Here is a 13,371-nt window from a genome sequence, read left to right as displayed (position 1 = left end):
GTCTGTAGCAAAAGGCTGACCCCCAACTGGGGGATGCAGGGGGTGGGGGTGGGGGGGACACAGATGCAAGAAGAGCCAGTTAAAGATCCAGAGATATTTTTTTAAGTAGGAGAAGCAGGTCATTCAAACTGATTTTATGATCATGATTCCGATTTCAAAGAGTCCTGGTGGGGAGAGCACCGGGCAAGCTCTCCTGGAATTTTTACAGCTATGTTTAGTGAAAACCAAGTCAAACAGGAAAATGCTAATGCCAAAATCTAACAAGAATGTCCATGATGAACTAGATGGAGGAAAGTCAATCCTGGAATAGTGTATACCTGAAAAAGGCAGGGGAGCAGGGAAGGGGACAATTTGTAGCTCCCCTCTGTCTGGCACTGGCCTGACCCAGAACCGGGCACGTAACAAGTGAGTAAAGAGGGCCAAGTGGGAGACAATAAGGTGCAGTGGGGAGTGTGTTAAGTGGAAGAGAACACACCCCCATTCACAGCCAGCTGTTGCCAGGAGGACCCTTGCGTCCTTTGTAAAGAGAAGCAGGAAATCTTGATTTGATTGCAAAGCTTCTGAATCTGTCGATATTGGCAATGAATTCACATGTTTTTAAAACCCTGCAAGTGTTCACCCCGGGATTTTGTTTATATTAAATTCAACAACAGGCAAAACTGATCTATGGTGGTGAAAGGTAGGACAGTCGTTATCTTGGGTGCAGGAACAGTGACCAGAAGGGGGCACGAAGGTGGCCCCAGGAGTTCTTCAGCTTGCCTTTTGAGCACTCATCAGGCTGCAGGCTTCCGCTTTGTACACTTTCTTACAGATATGTAAAATAAAAATCTGACTACGAAAAAAAAAAGAGGCAGATTTACAGATAAAATGATACAGTGTCTAAGATTTTCTTCAAAGAATACAGAAAAGAAAGAACACGTCACTTCTTCGAAGCGCTGGAGGGAGGTCTCAGAAAAGTAGAAAATAAGCTCATGTTGAGAAGAACCATTTAAGCGAGTGCTATTTCTCCAGATGCCACGATCTTTCTGGAGTTTCTGCCCAGTGGGTTGACGAAAGAAGACCCCATCCAGAAGTTTCCATGCACACAGTGGGGCTTGGCATGGGTAAGTGTAAGCGATCCAAGCAGCGACCCAGCTGCAGAGTTCAGAGCCAAGTTCTTGGACAAGGGCATCGACCGGGCGTGGGCCGGGTCTGCTCTAGGGTGACCGCTTCTCCTGCCCAGGTGCTGAGGACGGACCAAGCAGATGTCTCCACCAGCCGGGGGCAGAGAGGGCAAAAGGGAAGCAACAGTCCACAGGGACAGAGAGGATTTCAGGGGGATCCTGAGAACCGAATGGGGGTGGCTTCAAAGAACAGGTGAGAGAGAAGAGGTAGGTGGATGAAGAAACGGAAGGAGGCTGTGGTTGGAAAAGCTGCATCGAATACGCACACCTCAGGTCTGAGTCTGGGCCACCGGGGTGGTGGTGGCAAAGTGATGGTGGGTGCATGCATGACATGGTGGGCGCACGGACAGCCATCAACACAGATGTCCTTCGAACAGAAGAGGAGGCTGAGCAGTGGGCGTGGGCAGCAGAAGGAAGAGAGAGAGAGGATATAACCCTGGGGCTACTTTAACATGGAGAAGTCTGTCTTGGGGCAGAGGAACCATGAAAGAGAGGGCCTGCACTGGTCCAGAAGGAACACCAGGTCGAATTTCAGGCCTGCATAGGAGCTCCAAGATGTGGCGTTTGCAGGGCCCTCGGGAGGCTTTGGGTTCAAGAGGCTGAGCCACCTACAGATCCAGCTGTATGACCTTAGGCAATCTCTGAGAGCTTTCCCTTCCTCCTCCACAACGTGCGGGAAATCACACAGGAAGCATCACTCCCTGCACACAGCAGGCTCTCACTCACTAAGGCTGAGCTCTTTTTTTTTTCTTTCCCCTCTTGCATCACATGGTAACTGACATTCCCCCCTCTCCTTCCTGTATCTCCTTAGCTCCCTTCCGAAAGCTCCTGGAAGGTAAACTACAAACAAAATCACGTTTCTGGATTTGCACTATTTTGTCACAGGCTTCCTGTCCTCCTTAAAACCATTTTTAGAGTTATCAGTGATTCGGCAGGACCTGAATTTTTTTTTTTTTAAATCAGTGCTTTAATTGCTTTGTGACATTTCTGAGCCTGTGCAATTTTTTTTTTTTTTTTTTTTTTTTAGATCATGGACTAAAACAGGCCTCTCAAGGACAAGTTCCTGTCCCTTGCACCTCCTGAGTACTTCCACGCTGCCTGGCGTTGCACCTGACAAAAGCCAGTGCTCAAACAGGGCATTTTTAGGGCACCGGTATTCCTCTGCAGGATACGATAATGATGGATGCAGGTCATGCATTTGTCAAACACACCACGTGTGACATCAAGAGCACCGTTGTAAAAACTCTGTAATGCAGGCTACAGACTCCGGATGATAATGCTGTGTCATGCAGGTTCATCACTAGCAAAACAGGCCACCCTGGTGCTGCATGGTGACCCTGGGGGATGCTGGGCATGTGTGAAGACAGGGCGCACACGCAGGTGGAACGGCCTTTTTGCTCCATTTTGCTGTGATCCCAGAACTGCTTTGAAAGACAGAGTCTAGATATTTTTTTTAAAAAATAAGTGCTCCAGTGGGACGCCGGGGTGGTTCAGCTGTTAAGCAACTGCCTTTCGCTCAGGGCGTGATCTTGGAGTTCCAGGATCGAGTCTCACATCAGGCTCCTTGCAGGGAGCCTGCTTCTCCCTCTGCCTGTGTCTCTGCCTCTCTCTCTTCTCTTCTCTCTCTCTGGGTCTCTCATGAATAAATAAATAAAATCTTATATAAAAAAAAGTGCTGGAGGAATCCTTGTTAGGGGAGTGAAAAAAAATAGGTCGGCGCGATTTGCAAGAGGGTCTCTATTCACCACCGCAGAGAAAGACTTAAAACCGTCATGTTTCAAATCAGTAACAAAGTCACCACCAGCTCCTCGTGCCCGCCCCTCCCCCACACCCACCCACGCACCCACTTGGGGCCTCGGTAACAGCTCAGGGTTGGGAACAGGATGTTTACTTCTTTGTCTATCTGTGTCCACTGGCAGCACTAGCATATGCTCAGTGTCTGCAGGCTTCTAGAACAATCAGCCTAGAGGGCACCAGGGACCCCCAGGAACAGCCCATCAAGAGGAATGGGCTGGACCTGTACCAGGACTCCTTTCCAGCCCTTTAAGCTCGCAGGGAGAGGCCTTTCAGCTGCAGATGGGGGGTGGGGGAAGGCACTGGGAGTGATCAGGGGGTGAAATACTGCTCTCGAATTCTTTTAGGGTATCTCTCCCCTCCCCCACCCCGGGGGGGAGTCTACTTTAATGAACCTAAGGCCCAAATCCTGCATTTCTTCATCTCTCCTGCAGCAAAGAGCACTGGCCTCTGTGAGCCTCCTGCCCTTTTTTTTCTTTTAAGATTTTATTCATTTATTCATGAGAGACACAGAGAGAGAGAGGAGCAGACACAGGCAGAGGGAGCAGCAGGCTCCATGCAGGGAGCCCGACGTGGGTCTCGATCCCCGGACTCCAGTATCACGCCCCGGGCCAAAGGTGGCCGCTAAACCGCTGAGCCACCCAGGGATCCCCCTTCCTGCCCTTTTAATATAGGTCATCTCCAGCACCTCTGCAAAAAATCCAGCCCCCCAAAAAGGTGTGTTATCCCAACCCAACAACGGACACCCCGTGCACTGCTGCACCAGAGAAGGGTCAGCTGCTGAGTGCCCACCTGCAGGCTGGGGGAGCAGGGCGGCGCTCCGGGTTCCCAGGCTGTCCGGGGGGGGGGGGGGGTAGGGGGTAGCTGCTGGCCGAGGGCACGAGGTGGGAAGGAGGGCGCCCTGGGGCCTCCAGTCCTCCCCACCCCGGGTCTCTGCCACTTTGTCTTCATCCTGTCACTTCACGGGCCCCATTCGCGGAACTAAAGCTACTTCGGGGCGCTCCCCCCAATCTGCTGGCTCGCGCTCCAGACACCCCGGAGTGGGCATCTCGTGCTCACCTCCCCTCTCCCCGCCAGAGCCCTTAAAACACGGTTTCTCGCCCGACTCAGAACTCCTTCATTCGTTCCGGCCCCGCGCGCCAGCACCCAGGGATTCAGGGAGGGCGAGGCCGGCTCTCTCCACCCCACCCCTCCTCCCCCGAGCTCTACCCGACGGAGCAAACATTTCCAGGAGACACACCTCCCCTCGTCCAAAAAAAGGAACTGCGCAGGGAAAGAGAGTAAGGGTGCAAGACGCCCCCGCCGGTGCGCTGCGCCCCGCTCCCGGGGAGGACGGCGCGGCCGCGGGGAGAGCCGGCCCCGCCCCTGACCCCGCCCCCCCGCCCGCCTCTGGGCGGGGCCGCGGGGAGGCTGGACGCCATTGGCCTCCTGGAAGCCGCCCGGGCCAATCAGCGCGGGGCCGGGACCCGCCGGCGCCGCCCCCCGTCCGCGAGCGCGGGCAGACCCAACAGGTGAGGCCGGAGCGCGGCGGCGGCGGCGGCGGCCGGGTCACGTGGCTGCAGCGGGCGGCCCGGGGGCGGAGGGGAGCCCCCGCCCGGCCGCCGGCCCCGCCCCCGCCCCGCCATCTGTCTCCGGGGCTCCGCGGTCCTGGCCCAGATGCCGGGATCCCACGCGACACAGGGACCAGCGTGCCGCCTGCTCCAGCCGCGGAGCCATTTTCTGTGCCGCTGGCTGCGCGCTCGGCCACCTCCCCGGGCGCCGGGTCGGGCGGGCGCTCCCGGGCTCCCCGAGAGCGACGGACACGTGGCCGCGCGGGGGCGGGGGGCGGGGCGGGGCGGGGGCGGCTGTGCGGGGCCCTGCTGGACGCTTGTCACCACACCCTTCCTCCGGCCCCTCGGCCCTGCAGTCGGGACTGCGTGACGAGCCTGCTGCTGCTCACTTGCCTTCCCCATATTTTTTTTTTTTTTCCAATCTCCCATTTTCTGCCCCAAACTTCACACGGGCCAGAACAATCTTTCAGCATTGTGTGGGCTTCTGAGCCAGTGTGACCACGTCCAGACGCCTGGGACAGAGCCTGGGGGCGAGGGGGGCGCTGAGATTCTGAAACCCCCACCCCCACCCCCACCCCAGTTGCTTGCTTGAACGCACATAGAATCATTCACACTCTAGTCAAAAGTGCTTTAAAAGTACTGATCCCCTTTGGCGAGAAATGGTCTAGCCTGGGCTGAAATAACCACCAACTTGATTTTGTTCAAAGCAGGCTCTTAATTTTAACACATCTGCTATATTTAGAAGCGAAGTGTTTTATCCCAAGAACTTCTGTTCCAGAACAAATGTATCAAGTCACAACATGTGTGTGTGTGTATATATATACACACACACACACAATTTTTTTCCATACATACTTTTATAATGCAAATAGAAAACAAATTCCCCTCTGGTAGTCCCTCTAGCTAGGCCCACAACCAAGATTTTTAAAAGCAGCTCTCTTTGGGAGCCAAACCAACCCTGTGCAGTACACAGCTTTGCTCTTTACACGTTTCGCCCATGACGCAATGTAAATTTTTTTGAATGACCCAGTTAAACTGATGCTATTTTTAATAAGTTTCAAGTCACAGAAATATGCATTTATAAAGAATTTAAGATACAGGTATAAAGGAATTCAGTAACTCTTATCTATGTGCAAAGAAAATTAATGAGGGAGAGGTATTATTAGCATTAGCAGTATTTTAACACAGCTTCCTGGCTGCAATGAAAATTATTTTATTATCCTGTTACCAAACTGGTGATGGCTCCTCACATGCTAAACTTTTCCCCAAGTCTAAATTCAGGAAAAAATAAAATAAAATCCACTAACATCAGTTTTATTTGGTGTTAAGTTTTACCTCGGGAGAGTCAGAGCACTAGAAGATTTCTAACAAGGTAATGTTTTAAATATTAGAAAAAGCTTCATGCTCTACTTCCAAGTAGCTTTCAAAGATACCAGTATCTCATTTCTTTTCGGTCATGGTAAATGTTTTCATTTGAGGTAGGCAGCATATTGTATTCATTACCCTTGAAAATATGCCACATACTTGGGGAATTCATTTTGCTGGGATTCCTGACTATCCCAACAGCCTAGAACTGAAATTTCCCTTACTGTCTGAAATCAGCCACTGTTAAATGAGAGAGGTAGCGCCCTATTTGGAAACTAACTCTATTCACAGCAAAAGAAATGTTCATTATGCTCTGCCTTTGGAGTAGACATTTTGTGTTTCTGTCCATCAACTTCATTTCCATGTTCATAGAGTGAGGACATAAAGTATTGGGAAACTATTGACACAGAAAGCAGTGGGCAAGCAATCTTAGTCACGTATTTCAGTTCTGAAGCTCGAAATAAATGCCACTTGCCTGATTCATAACACTGGCTGCCTGATGGGTTGTGTTTGTTGGCCTTTTTTTTTTTTTTTTTTAACTCCTGGTGCGCTCTTAATTCTAAATAATTTTAGTGATTCAAAGGGTCAACTTCTGTAATCGGAAAACCTTGCAACCTACATGTTTTAAACAAAAAGGTAAACCAGCATAGGTGTTTGGAGTGAGGTACTGTGGCGTACTGATTTTTCTAAATCTCAAAAAGTTTTTCTTCGAACAAAACCAAAACACCAAACTAGAAAAACAGCTGCGACAGATCACTTAAAACAAATCTCAAATGGTACAGCTTTAGCAGGGAAAATATATAAGTATTAGTCTGTATTAAATTGCAAGTTTTTAATACTCAGGGCTCCGTTAAAAAGGTAAAATCTAGTTTAGTCATAAACATTTAATTCCTAATTATAATATATTATGTTATTGCATATTTTTAAGACCTAGGCTAATTTTTTAAAGACCGGTCCATTAATGCCATATCACTTTGGAAAGCAAAATGTAATTTAATTCATACATTTAAGCATTTTTATTTATCTAAAACAAATAGGTTGCTATTAGATATTGACTATTTTATTAACTCAAGAGCATCTGGGAAAACACTTATGATTAGGTTAATTTATGTTATATTTTCCCCTCAACTTGTAAAAGATTAATCAACCATTTTATGGTCTAATTTAGGTGCCTAATTAAAACCAGAGTTCAACACATGCTACACTGTCTTGCTAATAAATCTTGACAGCTTTGTAACATGATGGTTTGTATTTCAAATTGTTGCATATAAATGTAGATTTTTTGATCTTCACCCAGCAGCTTGAAGTGAGTTGAAGATTTGGTTTTAAACTCCAGGACTGAGAAAGTGCAAATTACTTCAAAAAGGATTATCTCCAATCAGATCAGATCTTAAATTTCCCTCAGTGAAGACAGAAGCAGTCCTTGCCACCAGGTTTTCAGAACTAATCGAAGAAAATAGGGGAAAAATTAGTTTTCTCGACATTTGTTAAATTGAAAATGCAGGAGAAGTTGCTACTTTCAGCTATTGGGTTTCAAGAGAGAGTTCTGAGGCTGCTGGGTTTTAGACTCAAATTCTAAAGAAATCTGCTCAAAAAGTGGTAGTTGTAATTGTCTTCTGGTTAATGAGTACAAGTTTTCAATGTTGATTTGTGGCACTGTATTTTTTTTTTTTTTTAATGAATAAATCCATTCCAAGAAGTTCTGGAACATCTTACTTAACCCTATCTCCTCCCATACCTCCCAGCCTTAAAAAAGGCCCATGGAAAAGACTAAATCTACTCTCAGTAGGGACACTCCCTATGTTTTCTCTGCCTTTATATTTTTGTAATTTTAATGACTCCTTTGACTCTGTCCCATGCAGCAGAGAAATGAAACTTGTATAGTGTATTATCCTTACTCTACTTATAAACCAGCTCTGGATGGAGGAGCTAGTCTATCCTGGAGCTGATACTCTTTTAAATTGATTGACAAAGTGAGCAATCTACATTGAGGTCATGGCAGGGGTGTACAGGAGAAAATGCAAACTCTTTGGAAGCAAAGCCAGTTTGGAACTCATCATATATAGGACCAACAACATGCCTGGGTCACTTAACGGAGGTAAGCACAGCACAGGGTGACCTCTGGGGCAGGACTGCCTGGGTTGGTGGATTGGCTTTGCCACTTTTCCAGCTGTGAGGCCTCGGGCCAGTTGCTTAACCTCTCTGGGCCTGTATTTCTTCGCCTGTAAAAGTACCTACTTCAGAGGATTGTAATGAGGATTAAATTTGCTAATCCTGTAAAACTTGAAACAGTGCCTGGCACATAGGGAAAACATTCAGTAAGTGTTAGCTATCAACATTATTAAACCACCCACACACTGTACTTTTGGGTTTTTTTAAATGTGGCCACAGCATTGAGGTGTCAGCTTATTTTGTACAACCAAAAATGGAAAGAAGAGTCAAGGTGGGGAAGGATCCGACACCGTCATGACTAAGGCATATTTCTCTATAAAAAACAAGAATCACTCAATAATTAGCTAACTTAATTCCCAAACCGGGGGCCATTAAAATTCATGAAAATCTACCAAACTTAAGTCAAAGCAAAAAGAGAGGACTGATGAAAGAAGGCACCTATTTCATTTTAAAGTCAAGGTTTCGGTCAACATTCAGGCCTCTCTTGGCCTACGGGAGGGTCTCCTGAACCACTGCCCCATATTTCTCAAACGCCTTCACAACCTTGGAGCAGAAGGTAAGGGCCAGTTTCACCGAAAAGTCCTGATGAGCCACTCTGTGGGGTCCTTGCAACACCTGCTAAATTTGGGAGGCTTTATCAGAGGGAGAAAAAGAGCGAGTTGGATAATGAACTGGAAAAAAAAAAGAAAAAGAAAAAGAAAAAGAAAAAGAAAAAGAAAAAAACCCAACCACCAACCTGGAGAGTCTTAATCCCAGACCAAGACAAACTCGGTCTGGGCAGGTGAACCACACCTACCAGCACTTTTGAATTTTGTAGCAGGCAAGGCAGGTAGCTGAAAAGCGCCTGGTTTCTGGCGGATGGCAAGGTCAGCGCCCTGTGGCCACCCTGCTAGATGCCCCATCCCACCCCGACCCCTCCCGGCCCGGCCCGGCCCAGCGTGGCTCGCGAAGCCCAGGGCAAAGAACCGCGCACGATCCAATTCGAAGACTTCATGCAAAAGTGCCCAGGCCCTGGGTTTACTGGTTAGGCCACTACTAGCAGGACTGCCTATCGGCGGATTAAACCCATCAGCGACTTGCTCAGACACAGCCAAACCCTCGCTCTCCTGCAGACTGCCCGGCTGACTATCGGATTCAACCAACCGTACCCGTAGTTGCTTAAATGCCTGCAAAACGTCTAAATGCCTGCAAAACGTCTCCCCCTCTCTCCTCGTTTTGGCTTCCGAGGACCTGTTTTAAAACCACGTCTCGGAACTGCAATGCAACTCTTTCGGGTTAATGATTATTTAGGCGCTACCGCAGTCTGCGGCCTGACCGTGCGGGCGGCGGGGAGCTGCAATGGAGGAGGAGCACACACCTCGGGGGCGAGCAGCGAGGCTCGGCTGAGCCCCGGGAAACTCCGGCCGGGCCCCGGCTTTTTAAAGAAAACTGTTCTGGGACAGGCGTTTCCTCTCGGGTGCGGTCTGTTTAAAGTTAAAACGGCTGCCTTCAAAAAATAATCGAGTGCACACATTGGCCCAGACATCCAGAATAGTTCAAATCAATTAAAAAATTAAGCAAGCAGATGGTATTTAAGAAGACTTATGGTGGTGGCGTTTTATAGATTTATTTTTTTAATTTTTTTCCTGGAAAACAGGCATTAAGCCTGCGGTCCCGCCGGGCGCTGCTGGAGCAGCCCGGGATCGCGGCGCGCGGGGCGAGCTGCGCGGTCTGCAGTTTGCGCCTCCTGCCAGCGGGGTCCGCCGGGGGTGATCGCCGCGGGCCCGGGGCACCCCCCCGCCCCCGGTGCGGCAGCTCTGGCTCAGGAGAAGACGGCGAACCCCCCGCCGCCCCGCAGCGCAGCCCGCTCCCGCCCGGAGCTCCCCGGCTGCGCTCCCGGCGGCAGGCGCGCGGCGAGGCTTCCCAGGGCGGCCCCGGGCTTTATTCGCACTTTGGAATCCATCAAAAGGAACGTGGCAGGTGGAGCGCGGCCGCCTCGGAGCCTGCGTGCATCTTCCTGTGGGGATTTCCACTGCCCGCCCCGGGTGCTTCTAGAAGCGCCTGACTTGACGGCTTCGGCTCCTTTCCTGCCAGGTCCTCCCAACCCAGCCCCTAGTTTTCTGATCTCAGAAAATCCCGGGCTGCCTCCGGCCCCGAGGTGGATGCCTACCCCCCCCCCCACCCCGGAAGGGAGCGCTCGTCAACAGCCTGCCATCCCGGTCCCCCAGGACCCTCACCCCGGGGGGAGGAGAGGCGCAGTGGGAGCCGCAGGAACAACAATGCGCTCAGTGGCACCGCCTAACAGCCCGAGAGGCCCCCGCGTGCCAGCCGGGCACCCGAGCGCACCGGCGCGCCCCGCCCCGCCCGGGGGTAACCACGGGATCCCCCCACTGCACCGATGGGAGCACCGAGGCTCGGCGCCAGCAGCGAGCGGGCCGCCCGAACCAGGACGCGCGTCCGGACCGGGGACTCCAGAGCGCGCGGTCTCACGAGCGGCGTCCACGGCCCGGGAGCGGTGGGCAGCGTGACTGTCACGGCTGGCTACACCTCGGGACCTGGGCAACTCCTGACAATAATAAAAACATTAAGGACAAAAGAGAGGGGGAGGGCGAGGCTGGGAAGAGAGCGATTTTAATCCGCTGGGTCAGCCCCCTTTTTCGCTCTCCCGAGGCCGAGACGGGGGGGATGGGAGCAGGGAACCGGGTTCGGCTCGACTCTCCCCTTTTGTTTTCCGAAGTCTGGACACCTCGGGGGCGCGGAGGGCGTCTGCCGGGGACTCGATGGGAGTCACACTTCGGAGGGTTGGGGGTTGAAGACCAGAGGGAACGGGTGGGGGCCGTCGGCCCGGCCCCTGGTTGGCGACCAAGTTCCCGAAGGCCAGAGTGTGGACCCCCTGCCCACCCGCGCCTCCCGGGAAGCTCGAGCAACCCAGAAGCTCCCTCCAAAGACCGGTAGCTTTGGAGAGCGTTGCGCAGAGGTCGCGATGATGACCCTTTGGAGACCCGACCCACACCCTGACCCGAAAACCGCGCTTCCGGAAGCCCCGATCTCCGGGCAACGCGCATCTCTCCATCAGTGAAACCCCCTACGCGCGCGGCGCCCCGACGTGTACCGGGCCCGCGGAGACGCGCGTCCGTGCCCGCGCTCTCCCGGCACCCGGGCCCCGGAGGCGGAGGGCAGCGAGCGGAGCCCGAGGCGCCCCGGAGCCTTCCAAGCTGCGCGCCGCTCCCCGCCGGCTGCAGTGCGCGCCTTTGCCCGACAGGGACCAGCACCGCTCCACGCTCCGCGCCGCCCGCGGGTCTCCCCGTCCGCCAGGCGGAGGCGCCGGGCCAGCCGCCCAGCTCACCCTCCCGAGCCCAAGCAGCCCGCCAGCCAGGCGGCTCCGACCCTCCGCGGATTCCAGCAAGGAGCACGATCCTAACAAAAAAAAGTTTGCAGACACCGTCTCCCCCCCCCCGCCCCCATCCCCATCTGGGGAGCAGAAGTTGCTCTAGGGTGGAGACCGCGTCGGGCTGGGCGCACCACGTCCCGGGCTCCGCGAGGAAAAAAAATTAAAACACAAGCAACACTGGATCGCTTGGTTTGCGCAACGGCCACGACTAGAGGGCTGCGCGCTCCCCTGGGCGCCATCCCAGTCGCGGGGCCCCCTTCTTTGACCAATTCGAGGAGCACCGTGGGCCACGGAGCCGCCGGAGCTCCTCGAGAAGTTTCTCTGCGCCGTGGAGAGCGCGGGGCCCCGCGCACCAGCCCCGCGCACCAGCCTGGGGCGGGTTCTGGGCGCCGCGGGTTCTCCCTCCGTCTGTCCCTCCCCGCCCCACCGGTGGTCGCGGGCTGTGCCCCTGTCACCTCCCCAGCACACGCCACCTCTCTCTCCCTCCCTCCCTCTTCTGCCGGTCCCGACCGCGGCCGCCGCCCCGCCGCCCCGCCGCCCCGGCCCCCGGCCCCGGGCGCAGACTCACCGGTACCAGGCGAGGCCCTTGTCGTAGCTGCGGTCGAAGAAGTGGGGCTCGGCGCCCACGGCGCGCACGTCGGGGTGCACGCGCAGGAACTCGAGCAGCGCCCGCGTGCCGCCCTTCTTCACGCCGATGATAATGGCCTGCGGCAGCTGCTTGCTCCCGGACCCACTGAAGAAGCTGGAGATGGAGCTGGGGGGGTCCGGCGCCTCGGGACTCGGCTCCTCCTGGCTCGCGGCGCCCTCGGCCGGCTCCTGGCCCGCGGCCGGCGGGGTGGCCGGCGCCGCCGGGAACGGCAGCCTGGGGGCAGTCCCGTCGGGCCCCGCAGCCAGGGCCGGCGGGGCGTGGGCGGCGCGGGACCCCGAGCCCAGCAGCAGCAGCCCCGGCGCCGCGGCGCACGAGCCGGCGCACGAGTACAGGAACATGTAGAGCCAGACGCAGAGCATGGCGAAGAGCAGCGCGAGCTTCCTCCTCACCGGCGTCGGGGACGGCGGCGGCTGAGGCAGGAGCCGGCCGGGGACATCGAGGCAGGATCGGCCGCCGCTCAGGCGCTGCCCCATGCGCAGCCCGGGGGCGCGGCGAGGGACATGGCTCAGCACATGGCGCGGGCCCGCCGGGGCTGCGAGCGCGCAGAGGGTTCCCTGGCCCGCAGGACGCCGGGGCGGCTCGGCTTATTGCCCCCGCGCGCCCGCCGCCGCCGCCGCCGCCGCCGCCGCCGCCGCTGCTCTTCCCCAGGTGGCGGCGGCAGCTGTAGCGGTGGCGGCTTTTGACATGTTGCCCGGGAGGAGCCTCAACTGGAACGAAAGTCGGGGTGGCGGCAACTGCTGCTGGGCGAGGGGCTGCTCCGGCTCGGGCGGGACAACGCCGCTCTCCCGCTCCCTGCTCACCGCAGACGGGGCGCACGGCCGCTCGCCTCCTCGCGGTGCTGCCGGCCGAGCCCGGGGAGCGGCCCCGGCACTTCCCCGCGGAGGCTGCGAAGAACTGCGCAGGAAGAGAGCGAGAGACCGAGGTGGGGGGGCGGGCCCAGCCTGCCGGAGTGACGGGCCGCTCCGCCTACCAGGAGCCCCGAGCGCCCCGCGACTACGGGCGCTCCGCGGAGCGCGCCGCAGCCAACCGGCTCCCGGAACGTGGGGGTGTGGAAAGGGCTCGGGGCGGTGGAGAGAGGTCGGGGGCGCCTATTGGCTGCGGGGCGCGGGGCGGAGCCGGGGGGCGGAGCCAGGGGCTGGTGACAGGAGCGGATGGCGGGAGGACGCCCGAGTGACAGGGCGTGGGGACAGGTCCGACCCGCGCAGCCGAGATGCGGTGCGCTCCCGCTCCCGCGCACCTTCACGCGCTCGCTCCCCGCGAGAGCCCGCCCTGGCGTGTCGCTGCGCTCGCGTCGGGACTCGAGTCCAG

The 13,371-nt window shown here is 55.3% G+C and overlaps 1 protein-coding gene across 1 annotated transcript in view; it reads right to left on the bottom strand.

Moving 5' to 3' along the window:
• The window catches only part of HS3ST3B1 (heparan sulfate-glucosamine 3-sulfotransferase 3B1), a 42,795-nt gene extending 29,816 nt beyond the window's left edge, over positions 1–12,979 (bottom strand). Inside the window, exon 1 of the mRNA XM_025428324.3 lies at positions 11,983–12,979. Within this exon, the coding sequence (XP_025284109.1) occupies positions 11,983–12,536 (554 nt within the window). The 5' untranslated portion in view covers positions 12,537–12,979. The remainder of the gene's footprint in view (positions 1–11,982) is intronic.
• Between the last annotated feature and the right edge of the window lie 392 nt (positions 12,980–13,371).

The sequence above is a fragment of the Canis lupus genome, chromosome 5, assembly GCF_003254725.2.
Source record: "Canis lupus dingo isolate Sandy chromosome 5, ASM325472v2, whole genome shotgun sequence".
Classification (NCBI taxonomy): Eukaryota; Metazoa; Chordata; class Mammalia; order Carnivora; family Canidae; genus Canis; species Canis lupus.
This window is presented reverse-complemented; position numbering and strand designations above follow the sequence as displayed.